Source organism: Oreochromis aureus, linkage group 10 (genome assembly GCF_013358895.1).
Source record: "Oreochromis aureus strain Israel breed Guangdong linkage group 10, ZZ_aureus, whole genome shotgun sequence".
Lineage (NCBI taxonomy): Eukaryota > Metazoa > Chordata > Actinopteri > Cichliformes > Cichlidae > Oreochromis > Oreochromis aureus.
In genome coordinates, this window is record NC_052951.1 from 8,221,509 (window position 1) to 8,235,981 (window position 14,473).

General features: G+C 41.3%; 1 protein-coding gene and 1 long non-coding RNA gene across 3 annotated transcripts; one reads left to right on the plus strand and one right to left on the minus strand.

Annotated features, from left to right (window-relative positions):
• Positions 1-1,499: 1,499 nt before the first annotated feature.
• Positions 1,500-3,031, plus strand: LOC120442309. The gene is made up of 2 exons (XR_005614660.1): positions 1,500-2,524; positions 2,647-3,031. It is a non-coding gene; the product is annotated as an uncharacterized LOC120442309 (long non-coding RNA).
• A 926-nt stretch (positions 3,032-3,957) lies between these two features.
• Positions 3,958-13,532, minus strand: eral1 (Era-like 12S mitochondrial rRNA chaperone 1). Of its 2 annotated transcripts, none has more exons than XM_031741609.2 (11): positions 13,296-13,532; positions 9,666-9,824; positions 9,365-9,492; positions 9,199-9,276; positions 9,061-9,107; positions 8,907-8,968; positions 8,658-8,770; positions 6,639-6,935; positions 6,387-6,536; positions 5,869-5,949; positions 3,958-4,395 (listed from the first exon to the last, which is right to left on the minus strand). In XM_031741609.2, the coding sequence occupies exons 1-11, from the start codon at positions 13,399-13,401 to the stop codon at positions 4,273-4,275; spliced, it is 1,344 nt and encodes a 447-aa protein (XP_031597469.1). In that variant the 5' UTR covers positions 13,402-13,532; the 3' UTR covers positions 3,958-4,272. The 2 variants fall into 2 exon arrangements, with proteins under 2 accessions (XP_031597469.1, XP_031597468.1); XM_031741608.2 differs by lacking the exon at positions 13,296-13,532 and adding an exon at positions 12,215-12,405.
• Between the last annotated feature and the right edge of the window lie 941 nt (positions 13,533-14,473).

Sequence of the window (14,473 nt, forward strand, 5' to 3'; positions counted from 1 at the left end):
TTGGCTGACTGCTTGAATTCTTGCAATTAGCCATGTGTGACCGAGAAAGGTCGAAACTAACAATTAACATTCGTGAGATGGAGGAACATTTGGGCAAATGAGAAATATGTAGTTCTTCTAAAAGTCCTTAAATTGCTGAAGTATATAATTGAAAGTTTATACTTCCTAGCGAGGAAGAAAAAAGAGCTTAACTTTTGAAACGTTGCAGTTCATTATGTTAGAATATAATTACACTTGTCTTTTGATTCTGGGGGTGAAAAATGTCTAGACCCATCATTGTATGACTGGGCTGCACAGCTTAAGTCTATTATACCTTTATTTTTTTTATATTTCATGTGCAATCTTAAGGTCAAAAACTACCTCTCCCCACATATTTAGACACAGAGAAAAGGCCGCAAATGCAGTGAAGGCAGAAAATATTTTAAAAAGCAGGACTCTTTGTCTCAAAGTGGGTAAACAATTTTCTTACCACAGGAAAAACCGCTGCTAAATTTAAACTTTAGTATTTCTAAAGTACTTAAAATGAGTCAAGATGTTATGATGTCCTTCAAAGAACTGAATCGAAAGCATTTTTTTAAAATATCCAAGTCAGAAGATCTTAAAGCAGTTTTTCAAACAGTCAACATAAAGTTTTATACGTCTGGACGTAATAAAACAAATGGTGTGGTCTTTAGCAGATCTGAAAATGATTCAGATTCAACCTCGGCTTAATTACAAAACACAACAGAAGCAATTGTTGCTGCTCATCAATCTGTTTTTAACCTTTCCAAAGAATTTGAAGTCTATCATTCTACAGTGAGAAAGATTATTCATAAGTGGAAAAAATTCAAGGCAGTTTTCACAGAAGTGGATGTCCCAGCAGGGTCACCACAAGGTCAGACCATGTAATGTACCATGTACCAACTCTGTTTGCAGGGCTTGCCAGGAGAAAGCCTCTTCTCTCTAAAAAGAACATGGCAGCACAGCTTGGCTTTGCTAAGTTGCACCTGAACAAAGTCCTTTGGACAGATGAGACCAAAGTACAGATGTTTAACCATAATGCACAGCACAAGAAAAACCAAGCATAGCAAGCATATCAGCACAAACACTTCATACCAACTGTCAAGCACAGTGGTGGAGGGGTGATGATTTGGGCTTGTTTTGCACCTGGGCACCATGCAGTCACTGAACCATTAAAACACCACAAACTCCTCTGTATACCAAAGTATTCTAGAGGCAAATGTGGGGCCATCTATCTGATTGCTTAGGCAGGTGGCACAGCAGCAAATTTACAACAGAAAGGCTGAAAAATAACAGAATCAAAGTGCTGCAAAGTCCAGACTTCAGCCTGACTGAATGGTGGTGTGGGACCTAGACAGAGCTGTACATAAACAAATCTCCACAAACATCAATGAAGAAAGCAACACTGTATAGAAGAGAAATGAAAAAATGACAAGAGACTCGTAATTTTAAGTTATTTCACTGCTTCTATATTTTGGGTTAGTTTTTAATAAATAAATAATGCCATGGTGTAATGCCATGAATTGCTGTTCAACTGAGGTTGTATTTACCAAATTTTCAGACCTGATAAGGACCAGATGTAGAATCCTAGAACTGAAAGAGGGTGCACTTTTTTGTCATTTGACTGTTAATGATATTCATCTTTTTAGCCGACCATAATCACCCGGTGAAATAAAGATGAAAAAAGACTGCTTAAGAATTGCAGGCGTCGTGCTTTAGAATCTGCTCACTAGAACATTTTAAAACTGAAATGTCAGCAGAGGATTGGACGTCTACTTGTGCCAGAGTTCATACCGCAGACTGACACACTATACCTGGGTAAAGTGAACATATGCTCCTGCCAAATGATATGTGCACTAAATGAGACTACTGCTTTTGCAGTGCAGGACATTTTGGCAAGAGGTCAGAGCAACATGTGAAAATGTGAAAATTATTTTAAAAGAAATTCCCCTGGACCCAAACCCTTGTACCTGGCTTATATCCAGCCCTTTGTATGTGTAACTGTGAAGAAAAATGAACCCACTGCTTTAAACGCCAAAAACCTAAATGCATTATTTTGGGACATTAAAATCCCTAATCCCACTGGACAAGACAATGAATGGCAAATGAAAGAATAACATATATTCTGAATAACTAATCAAAAATATTCAAGGAATATTTTTTGAAATATGTGGAAGATCTGGCAGAAAATTAGCCATAAAAGCTGTTGTAGACCATAATCTGTTTTTTTCCTTCAACAAACACTTGAATATATGTCACGTGCATTCTTCCCCTACTGTATGTTTTTAAAAGAAAAATAGTATTCGTGTGTGTTTTGAGTCCAGCTGGGTGTAGAAAGGGTGTGGGCCATCACTTGACAGAGGCAATCAGGTTGGAAAGAGATAAGAAAAAAAAAAGTACAGTCTGGTCCACCCCAGATGTCATCACAGTATGCTAATGAGGCAGAGTGGGGTCTTTAAGTGCTGGAACCCAACAGAGGGACAAGTAAGGAGACCAGACGATGACACACACTGAAGGCAAAGAAGTGAGTATGTGACAGAGATGTGGTAACTGAGGCCTGGAGGCTCTGCGACAGGATCCCTTTCTTTTAATTTAAATACAAAACAGATTTCATATTACAAACATTTTAATTGGTTGTTCTTGCAGGTTACAAACTACGGGGACTCCCTGCTCACGGTTCTGTCTTGTGCCCTGGACAGGATATCATCTTATACTGTAAGTTTATTAAAGAGACACTACAGTATAGATGATGTACTATCCAGGGTTTCATTCCCCCTCCGCTGCTATCAGCACACCAACACTTTAACTGACCGAAGCCTGAACACTCTGAGGGAGGCTGTCAAACCGTTACCATTACTGAGTTTTAGTAATGGTAAGGGTTCTACGGCCTTCTCTCGATGTCATCTAGACCGGAAGGACCAACGGGAGGAATCGCTGGAGACTGATGTGTCATTCACGAGCTCCTGGCGGATATTTCCTTTTTTTTTTAATAATAGGTGCATATGAAATAAAGCAGATGGTTCTTAAATAAGCTTCTCATTGTTTTTTTGTTCATCTCGGTGCAGCATATCAGCACTTTAAACTGATTGTGTTTGAGGGATTGCTTTCCTTCCCTGGCTGACGTGCATCGGTTTAAATATTTTCCAACTGCTGTCGGCTTGTCAAAGTGGCGATCTCTGCTGTGCAACGGGCTTGCCTAATCACTGGGATGCAGCCGTTGTAGAGAGCAGGGGGAGCTTGAGGGGCTGACACAGCTTCTGAGAGACATTCAAGGCCTCTCCCTCCCTCCCCTTTTCCCTCCCTCTGCGCCTCCCCTGCTTAAGGCCACTAGCTGGTTATTCATCAAGATGCCCCGGATAGAGTAACCGTCAAGTTAAATCACAGGCAGCAGGAATGAATCTAATCACCATTATCTGACCCATTTTAGCATCAGGTTAGTGCTCCATTTTGCCATCCATTAGGGAGACAATTCAGCCCTCAGGGGCAGAGCTGGGCTTTATAAGAGCCAAAAAAGCAGAGGGAGGGAGAAGTGGGAAGCAGAGCAGGGAGGTGGGGGTGGGGGTGGGGTGGGGGGGGAGAAAGAAGCAGAACAAAAAAGTGATAGTTGCAGGGATGGATGGCAACACTTCAAAGGCAGTGGAGGAGGCTAAAGTGATGTGGGAGTGGAGGGAACAGGGTTGGATGGTAGATCAGGGACATTTGAGTGAACATGACTGCGCAGGTCCCGCTTCAGTTTATCTACAGCCCGTGTTTGCACGAGGCGCCCGCCAAGTAAAAAGCTCTGAGAGCCAAAGATAAACCATCGGCTTTTTCACAGCTCGCCAAACCTGCTCAGCCATGAGCACACTGTCAAACTTGTGTCAAAACACTCATTTGATGGGAATCTATGTCATGTTTGTTACTGAAAATATATCAGTGCTTAATAAAAAGAAAAAAAAAAAACACAAATTCGGGGGGGGGGGTTCTGTGGCTTGTGTAAGCTGCATTTAATCAACACTTTTTTTGCAGAAAAACTAAGGGGCTCTTTGCACTTCAACATCACTCTGTGAACCGCATTCTGTAACATCTCTATGTAAAAGCTTTAATAATGCACGAGATGAAAGGAGGCTGCAAAAGTCACAATTTATAGTACAATTCCTCTTCTTCAGAGAGGTGTCAGGTCAAAGGAGTTCTGGGTCTAGAATATTTTATATGTTAAGTCACAGCTCCATATCAAACTCATGATGAGAGGTCTGTCCTTTTCTCTTCCTATTGCAAGTCCTTCATCCATTTTCACTTTTTCAGCTTAACTGAGAGCTTCAACCTGACTTCCCTCAGGTACACTCTGCTCAGGTCCTCGCTCGCTTCTCGTGCGATCCGTGCTACCATCTGTCCAGCTGTGCCGATCACCATCCTCTACACACACAATAGAAACAGAAACATTAGCATCAGGCACCACTGAGCACATGAAAGGTTTTATTTCATTTAGAGAAAAATAGTTTCCTTCAGGAAAAGTTTAGACGAGCATCATAACCTCAGCATCATATCAAAACTGCAGGAAAACGAACTTGGCAAAGATGAAACATTTGCGATTAAAGATGTTGATTATTTATATCTTTATATCGTTACCTTATTTGATTAAAACCTCTATAAATCAGTCAGTGTCCTTTATATCTCTGGTCTTTGTTTCCACCCATGTATGGTTGCATGCATGGGTAAAAAGTAGCTTTGTGTCAGGAAAAACACTAAATTCAGTGTTTACTGGTCAGTTACTGATTCGAGTGCTACCTCCACATTTCTTGAATCATTCCTGTGTGACATGCAAACTGTAAAGAACAGCGATGATCTGCATAACTATTCTTGGAGGTCACCGACCTTGAAACATTTTCGGCACAACAGACGTAGCTTCAAATATTCTCTGTCGTTAAAAATGCATGGCTTAGAAAGGCTGCTCAAATATTTATGAGTTAAAAACACAAGGAAAAAGAATTTTTGGAGAAATACCAGAAGCCATCAGAGAGGCTACAGGTGTCATTAAGAGAGGAAAAGATTTCTCTTCTTTCAGCCCAGCAGCCACTGACACTTCAGAATGGCAGCCTATCATTAAATTACATATCCACACACAGAAGGGGAAATAAAGAGTTGATCCTAGTAGTGGGCAGCACAACTGCAGTCACCCCTTTGACCCAAAGTTGGATAAAGTGTTAAGAAAACAGATGGATGGCTGTCCTGGCTATGTGATTATATGGGTACTGCAGTAGATGTAGTCACACCACTACACACAAAAGTACTTTCAAGGAATTGACTTCCCATCAATACTCAAAATATGCAATTCTTGCAAAAGCATGCCAAAGCAATTGAATTTTATTTACACAGCGCCACATCTCAACATCAGTTGCCTCAAGGTGCTTTATATTGTAAGGTAGACCCTACAATAATACACACAGAGAAAAAACCAACAATCATTTGAGCCCCTATGAGCAAGCACTGTGGCAAAAGTGGGAAGAAAAAACTCTCTGTTAACAGGAAGAAACCTCAAAGCATGTCAACTGGATTCAAGTCCACACTTTGACTAAACCACTCCAAAACCTTCATTTTGTTTTTTGCTTTTTGAGACATTTAGAGGTGAACTATGGCAAATTATCCAGCTGTTGAAGCAGAAAAGTGGCCCCAGACACATCACACTACCGCCACCATGTTTGATTGTTGGTGTGAGGTTCTTTTTATGAAATACTGTATTAGTTTTACACTAGATGTACACTGATTTCAAACAACTACATGGACATACAGCACGTTTACGGCTGTCTCATTTGGTGTGGAGGCTAAATACAGCACTTCACTAACACAGATGCACGTGATAAAAGCCCAATAATGAGTGAGAATGCTTACCATGTGGGTTTCTTTCTTTGTGTAAAGTTTCACAGAAATATCAAGCTCTCCATCTTCTCCATCTTGCCAGAGTTCAACAGACTAAAAATAGAGACATTTTAATCTTAGAAATGTATTCTTCACACATCAGGCGAATAAAGTTTTTAAAAATGGCAGTAAAGTCAAAGCAAGAGGTGTGGCTGCTAGATTTGAGCAGATAATAGATTCTGTGCGGAGAGAAACTCATGTCACATAACTCCAAGAGCTGCTAATAACTGATCAAGCCCACAGTACGCCTTTGACATGGTTGTGTGATTGTATAATGACAGATTGTATAATGATGTATTCAAAAATGACCCTCAGGGTTTTCAGAAGCAGCAACAAACAGCTGCATCAAGCACATGTCAACATGTAGAATGGAGGCAAGTATGAAGGGCTTTAAATAGGCTTTAATCTGTGCAGCCAGATGTGACGAGTGCAGTTTGCTGTCAGCTTACGGTCACATGTGACTTCAGAGAGTTCACTGGTTCATTAGTCACCTGTGTCATTGAATAGGGCACTTCCTGGGGCAGATACTCCAGAAGCTTCTCTCTGATGATGTTAGTGCAGACCTCCTCTGGACTTTGGTCAGTCAGGACTTCACTGTGATATTGCCATGATCCTGGCTTGGCAGCAACCATGAAGTAGCTCTTTAAGAACAGATAAACCAGAACACAGCTAATTTATGTAAGAAATAATGTTATACCACATGAACATTACAGTGTATCTTAATGTGGTCATATAACATTTACCTTCAGAGTGTCCACGTCCTCTCTGTCCACTGACGACAGCATGAACACGTCCTTGAAATGAGGCCAGCCCTGCTGGTTTCTCAGTGTCTTCAGCTGTTCTTTGCTCAGCGCAGAGGTCGGCTCACTCCCATCCTCGGGTGCTGCGTTTTCCTCGTCCTCTGAAGCCCTTTCTGACCTTTTCTCTGCCCACGGGGGCTTGATCACTGGCCTGATCCGCATTTTGCGTCCATTCACCACTCCACACGTCAACTGAGCCGTGATATCCAGCAGTCTATCTTTAGCCTTCACGAGGTCCACCTTAAAGGAAAAGAAAATATGCAAACATTATCGCCTTTTCATGCAGGAACTATTTTCTTCATACCATCACGGTGATGGAAACTGTAAAGGCAGCCACATGCACACTTGCTTTGCTTGGCAGTTGTTGCTCTGTAGAAAGAAAGTAGTTCCTACATCCAACTCCGACAACACTTGAAAAGTCAATTAAAACTTTTAATTCTTGCAGTAAAAGAGCATTCTATCGATTATTTAATTGAGTAATTGGGTAAAAATACTTTTGAGCAATAATAAATACTCAAAAGAGAAAAACATAGCTCTTTTAAAATGAACTGCTCACTGGTTTCTATTTTAGACTTAAGTGTTTTAATACTTGCATACAGTATCTATAAAAAAGTAAAGCATTTATGTATTTACCTGCCATATTAAAATCATATTAAAAACAATCTTAGATGCAAAAATAAATAAATAATCATAAGTAATGTAAAATAAAATTAGGTATACATGCAAGCTAAGCTAAACCAAAAAACATAAAAACAAAAAACATGAACATAGCCATTCACCCTGCTTACACAAGCAGGAGGTAAAAAGATTTGACAGTTTTTTATCTCCCGGATGAGGTAGATTTGATATCTGTTTTTGTGTGTGTGTGTATATTATATATTATATTAACTAAACTAAATTGAACTAAATCTGCAAAACAGTGTTACTAAAGTCTTGAAATAAATATGGTCTCGTACACCCCATGCCCCCCTTTAGACTCACCCCTGCTTATGTACACTTTAACTTTTGTAGCTTTACTTCAGATATTCTCTGTGTAAAACAATCAGCGGAGGATGAGAGCAGCTACAAAGCTCGCTTTTCTTCACATTGGAGCTTGTTGAACAGGCGGTTTGGTTAAGGACTCACGCGAGCTTTTTCCCAGTAAAGGACTTTATGGCAATTACAGTAACAAGCGGTGCTATTTTGTACACTAGAAAACCCTTTTCTTTCACTCCACCTGAGCTCACGGTCTCCGTAACAGCTCCACCTCTTTGCTCCAACTGAGTGCTACAGAATCGTGGATTACACAAAGCACCAAACAAAAAACTTTGCATTGAGGATTTTCTATTATTGAGTTATTTGAATTAATGAATCACTGCAGTGGGATTCACTGCAATGAATCCCATATTATTCCTTACTGTGGACAAACCTAATGAAAGGAACAAAGCTGTAGCATAAACATGTATTGGCAGCAATATTGTACTTAGTGACCTTTCCCTGCTGCTGTAAATTCTCATATTTTCTTTTTTCATCATCCTGTGGGGTTTGGGATGGAAGGCCACTGACATGATTCTGAAACTACAAACTACTGTGAGATGAACTGATTTGGGGCTCTTTATTTGATTTGTTGACAGTGACACAAACACTGAATGATGCCAGCTTTAGCTTTTAGCTTCAACAATAATAATGAATTAGGATGTTATAAGCATAGGCAAAAAAGTGCTTCTTGTAAAGTGTACAGTACATTAACTGCTGGTATCCCTGCAAATACTGCTGATAACACTTGTTTTAAATAGTTATAAACAAGCAGGTGAGGTGGTATAACTACAGTTATTACTAAGTACTTGTCAAGAGGTTGCAATATGAGGCACTCATACAAGAGAAAGGCTACATTACTACATAAGCTTTTATCAATCAGATTTCTTCCTGCCTTGTAGTTTCTGCTTTTATAAATCATGCGAAACATGCACCAGCAAAAAGTACCTTATTCAGGACTAGGACTGCTGGAATATCTGGGTGCTGGGCCAGGCATTTCAGCACCTCAAAGTCAAGCCTGCTGGACATCCATTTGTCTGCCACATCCACCATGACTACCACTGGAAATGTAATTATAAGCATTTAAAGGGGAGCACTGAGCACCACTGTTCACATTAGATCATCACAAAGAATAATAAAAAAAATAGAGATTGCTCAATTGTGGTTAATAAATGACCCAGAGTGAATATATCATACTTAGGTCAGCTTCTTTGACCGTGTTCCAGGGATCCACAAGCAAAGACTTCTCCAGCTGGTGTCTGTGAAGACAGAATTTTTTCATGTATTACACAGCAGAATAAAACCAGAGGGAGACAGACAGACTTGAGTAATATCTAAATGGGAAAAGCACCTTTTGACCTTTGATGGAGTAGTGAGACCAGGAGTATCAAGCAAGATCTACAAAAAACAAACAATTTATTGACGAAGGCATATGACTTCTGAGCAACATTCCTGGATTAAAACAGAAAGGAAGCAAAAAGGTTCGTACTATCTGTGTGTATTCCTCTGTTAGGACACCCAGTGCACGTGACCGTGTAGTGTGTACTTTCTTGGACACGGCAAACACCTTTAAGACAAGATTACAGATTTTAGAAGGTGAGCAATACGACAAATATTTTACAGAATAAAGATTTTTAAAAAAGAAAGACAAAAACCTTTCTGCCAAGGAGCTGATTGGACAATGTGGATTTCCCAGCATTTGGGGCACCTATTATTGCCACTTTCAAAACCTTTGAGTTTTCAGGTTGATCTGGATGTTTCAGTAACAGAGACAACTGTTCACCTAAAAAGACACAACACTAAACATTAGACAGACCATAAACATGAGTCTGACATCGGAAACAACATGAGATCAGATTGACAGAAGGATGACATGTGCAATTTAGGGGAAAAGGCTGAGTTGGAATGATCAGGCAAATTTAGAGATGTAAATCTCTGAAGCAGTGGTCTGGTTACCGCTGTCTGGCGGAACTGAGGCTGGAAGGCGATAAATGTTGCCGTCTGCCTCTGCTGCTTTGCCTTTCATCAGTCTGCTGAGAAATGCCTCTGATGTAATAAAACAAGCAGGAGTGAAGATAAATCCATTCCCCCCTCCACGGCTGCGGGCAGCATTTCCTGTAAAGACATCAAAATCTCCATCACTTCGCTGCCAGGAGGCCCGCAAGGTGACTGACTGATTATTCTTACTGGGATGTTAATATGACACAGCATAGTGACGCATTCAGATTTTCTTTGTCCAAACCCCCTCCTGCCTCCCCCAAAGAAACAGTTCACAAAATAAGCCATACATCATCACATAACTCCAAGAATTTTGTGCTGTTTTACCCCCAAAACTGCAGCTTTTGAAAGTCATTTTGGATAACAAGTACTGTTATGGAGAAATGTGTTAACAAGCAATTTGTTTTTACTTTTGCAGAGAATTTTGAGCCTTAGTGGAGGTATAAAGTCTCAGGCTGCTCCTGTTAGCACTGTGCAGGAGAGAAATGATTCACTTTATCTAGCAAATATAAATGTAATCAATTTATGATTTAAACTACTTTTAAAATCAGCTTTCCAAAAGTTTAATAAGAAAGGACTTTAATAGTAAGAGGAGAGCAAAATGCTGAGGAAAAGCCACAGACAGAAACACGTCTGCTTCCTTCAGCTGCTAAAGGAACACTTAGGAAACACATCAGATCACAATTGGGAAAAAAACATGCTGGATATCTTTACTGAGATGGACTGGGTAATGTGTTTCATGTGATGAACTCACAGGAGCCCAAAAATCAAAGTGAAAAAATGATGCTGCAGTACTCAGTAGTTTGTATGGTCCCTGTCCTGGGGGTTGTTTCCTCTTGAGCTGGACCAGGGCATCACCGGGCTCCTGGACAGTATGAGGTGCAACCTGGTGGTGTCGGATGGACCGAAACATAATGTCCCACAGGTGTTCTATTGGATTTAGGTCAGGCGAGTCTCAGGGGCAGTAAATGAAATCAACTGGATCATCTTCCAGGAACTCACTGCTCTACTCTCACTACATGAGGTCGGGCACTAGGGCAGTAGGGTCTGACAATGGGTCCAAGGATTTCATCCCGATACCAAATGGCAATCATGGTGCCGTTGCCTAGCCTGTAGAGGTCTGTATGTCCCTCTATGAATATGGATTCCCAGACCATCACTGACCCAGTACCAAACTGATTATACTGAACGATGTTACAGGCAGCATAACGTTCTACACGGCTTCTCCAGACTCTGTCACATATGGTCAGGGTCTGCTCTCATCTCTAAAAAGCAAAGGGCATCAGTGCTGACCTGCCAATTCTGGTATTCTGATGGCAAAATCCAATCAGGATCAACATCATAAAGACCAACAGAGGATGTCAGTACTCAGGCCACCTTATGAAGTCTGTTTTTGATCGTTTGGGTAGAGACACTCACACCAGCAGGCTGTAGGAGGTCATTCTGGCGATGCTCATCCTGTTCCTCCTTACACAAATGGAGCAGATATCGATCCTGGTGATCGCTTATTCACCTTCTACAGCCCTGTCCAGTTCTCCTAGAGTAACTGGTTTTCTCCTGGACTCTCCTCTACACTCTTAAGACTGTGCTGGGAGACACAGCAAACCATCCTGCCATCCTGGAGGAGTTGGACTACCTGTGTAACCTCTGTAGTGTCCAGGTATCGCCTAATGCTGACAGTAGTGACACTGATTCTAGCCAAATGCAAAACTAGTGAAAAAACTGTCAGAAAAGATGAGGAGGGACCTGTAACACCATTCTGTTTTTGGAGTTGTCTCACCGTTGCCTCTTTAGTTCTCCTGTTGTTAATTTCATTAACACCAAAGCAGCTGAAACAGATTAACAGCCCCTCTACTACTTAACTACAAGGATCAATATCTCAGAAGTTTAACTGACTTGATGATGTACTCAAAAAAATCAGAATTGGTTGGGTCTGGGATGTGAAACAGTCTAGGTAATTTGAAGTAAATTTTACAAAAACGTATCAATTAAAAAAAATTTTGACAATGTAATCCAATCAGCGTGAAACAAATACAGTCAACTGAGTCTACTCGACACAGTTGACTGCCAGCTGGTTATATTCCTGTAGAAGAGGAGGGTTGCTCAGCACAAATATATTACAGGGTGTATCAGAAAGAGTCATCCAATTACAAAGCGCTTTAACCTTGCAGCTATTTAAATGGTAAATGGCCTGTATTTGTATAGCGCTTTTACTAGTCCCTAAGGACCCCAAAGCGCTTTGCACAACCAGTCATCCACCCATTCACACACACATTCACGGCAAGCTACATTGTAGCCACAGCCACCCTGGGGCGCACTGACAGAGGCGAGGCTGCCGGACCTCTGACCACCACCAGTAGGCAACGGGTGAAGTGTCTTGCCCAAGGACACAACGACAGAGACTGTCCAAGCCAGGGCTCGAACCAACCTTCCGATTATAGGGCGAACTCCCAACTCTTGAGCCACGATCGCCCCAAACTTTTACTGGTAATGACCTAAACATGTACCTTTAGAAAAAGGGGATTCAAGAGTTTTTGTGCGTGCTTGCCGGTAGGTAACAACAGGTGACAAAAACAGCAGCTCCAGTGACACCAGACACGCCTTCTTGTATGTTATTACCAGGGTGCACATGTGGGCCGCAGGTGCGCATTCTCTGTCAAAATAAAAGACGCGCACCAGATAAGAAGTTGCAACGCGCGTTTGCGTACATAAGATTTTCTGGAGGAAGACAGACATTTGTTTAGAACTCTTAAAGATGTCGAAGAAGCAAGCTCCTTTAAGCAATTACTTTGGTGTTCCTCCACCTCCAAAGAAATGTCAGAAGGAAGCGCATATTCTCGGAAAAGTGGTTTCAGGAGGTGAGCTGGCTTCAAACAAATGATGAACGCACAGAGATGTGGTGCAGAATATGCCGTGAAAATCCCACTCTAGCGGACAAAAACAGTGCCTTTTAAATGTACGCAAACGCGCGTTGCAACTTCTTATATGGTGCGCGTCTTTTATTTTAACAGCGAATGCGCACCTGCGGACCACTTACGTGCACCCCTGGTTATTACTAACTTGATCCCAATCAACTGCAGACTGATGCCAGACTGACTCAGTCTTACAGCGTCATGGCAGGTTTTAGTGACGTGTTGGAGAATATCTAATTTTCAGCCAAAAAACAACTGTAGTGAGAAAACTTTATCTTGTTGGATAAAACAGAAAGTGACAAACCGCAATGTGTTATTGCAATACTCAACATATCACAGCATGTAAGAAAACCCAGGTGAAGTATTGGATAATATCGTATCGATAACAATAGCTCATCTTCTCCTCCTCAAATTATCAGCCATATTTTCTGTCTGTTCACGGTCCTTTACATGGCGTCTATACAGTTAATGAAAGCAGCATAATAAAATCTTCATCCATGTAGATGTCATTATGATGTTTATGGTATTAGCATACGGTCTCCCTCACAAACATCATTCCGAGCTACAGGTGACATTTCACTTTTCGCCATTTGGCATTAACCCCGAGCCTAAAATATTTCTCCTTTCAAAAATGAACAAAATAAACGATAAGCAGAAAAATAATGTCTCCACTGACCCGCTGTCAGAAACCATGACGCACTTTCCTGTCGAGTAGACACGGCGAGCCGCCTGGAGAGGACAGCCGAGTCTCTGAAAAAGCGACCACACACTCTGAGAGCCATCTTACTTTGATAAAACGGCTGCTGTGTTTTAGCTAATAAGACGATGTTTGTCTGCAAAGAACTGGGTCGCTTGTTTACATTCACATTGCCTACAGTGTGAAACCATGTTACTTTAACCAAAGAGAGGTATCTTCCGCTCTGGAGAGGATCTGTATGAGTGTGCTTGTGAAAGCTACACCGCCCCCTAGCGGCCGCAGGGTCAACTGCATCCCTGACCATCCTACTCACATTCATCTGAAATGTTATGGTCCTCCGAGTTTTTAAAGTCAGACAGCAAATTAATCACACCCCACTGATTAAACTGGTTTTTTCAAGGCAAATAAAACTGAAATATTTATTGTTTGACATGACTTGACAAGATTTACATCATAATATCCAACTACTCTCCTAATGACTCAGTAAAGACTGTACCAGTTGCGTACTCTTCACTGACTAAATCGAAAATGACAGTTCATGGTCTGAGTGACTGAAAATGATTGCATAAGAGCAGAAACAAGGAAACAAACAAATAAAGGCTGAGGAATGAGAAGAGAGATCACTGAGTTTGGAGGAACTATGCGAGGGAGGAAATTATTCGAGTGGGCACAACTGTTCTCTAGACCTTACTTCTACATAAGTAACAAAATAATATAACTGTTGTGCGTCATTTTGCAGCAAACCCTCTTTAACTCCCAGAAGCCCCCCGAGGCCCCAGCTTAGGAACCACCTGTCTACAGCAGGAAGGACACAGACAAGCTGAAATCAGCCGACGGCAATCCCAAATCAGCTCATCACAATGCACAAACGCGTCAGCCAACATGAGCAACCTGCAGTTTGAAATGAATGACAGAGCTCAAAGGGACTTTTAGAAGAGGTGATATTCTCTAGATTACTTTGTGAGCAATGCTGCGCCCACAACCAGAAATCAGATTGCACTGCTCAGACATTTTCTTTCCCTCTTGTCCCATGAGTGCACACAACAGAGCTGATCCCCGAGGGTGCTTGAAGCACAATTTTGACAGTTCTGTTGAGGATATATTGAGCATGGGTGACCTAGAGCAGCATACTAACCTGAAGAAAACATGCATGCTGA

Coding starts and splice junctions, on each gene's coding strand:
- eral1 (XM_031741608.2), bottom strand. CDS start 12,338: ATGTGCACCCTGGTAATAACATACAAGAAGGCGTGTCTGGTGTCACTG. Junction 9,277..9,364: donor ATCAGCTCCTTGGCAGAAAG/GTTTTTGTCTTT, acceptor CTTGTCTTAAAG/GTGTTTGCCGTGTCCAAGAA. Junction 5,950..6,386: donor TGCCCTATTCAATGACACAG/GTGACTAATGAA, acceptor CTCTATTTTTAG/TCTGTTGAACTCTGGCAAGA.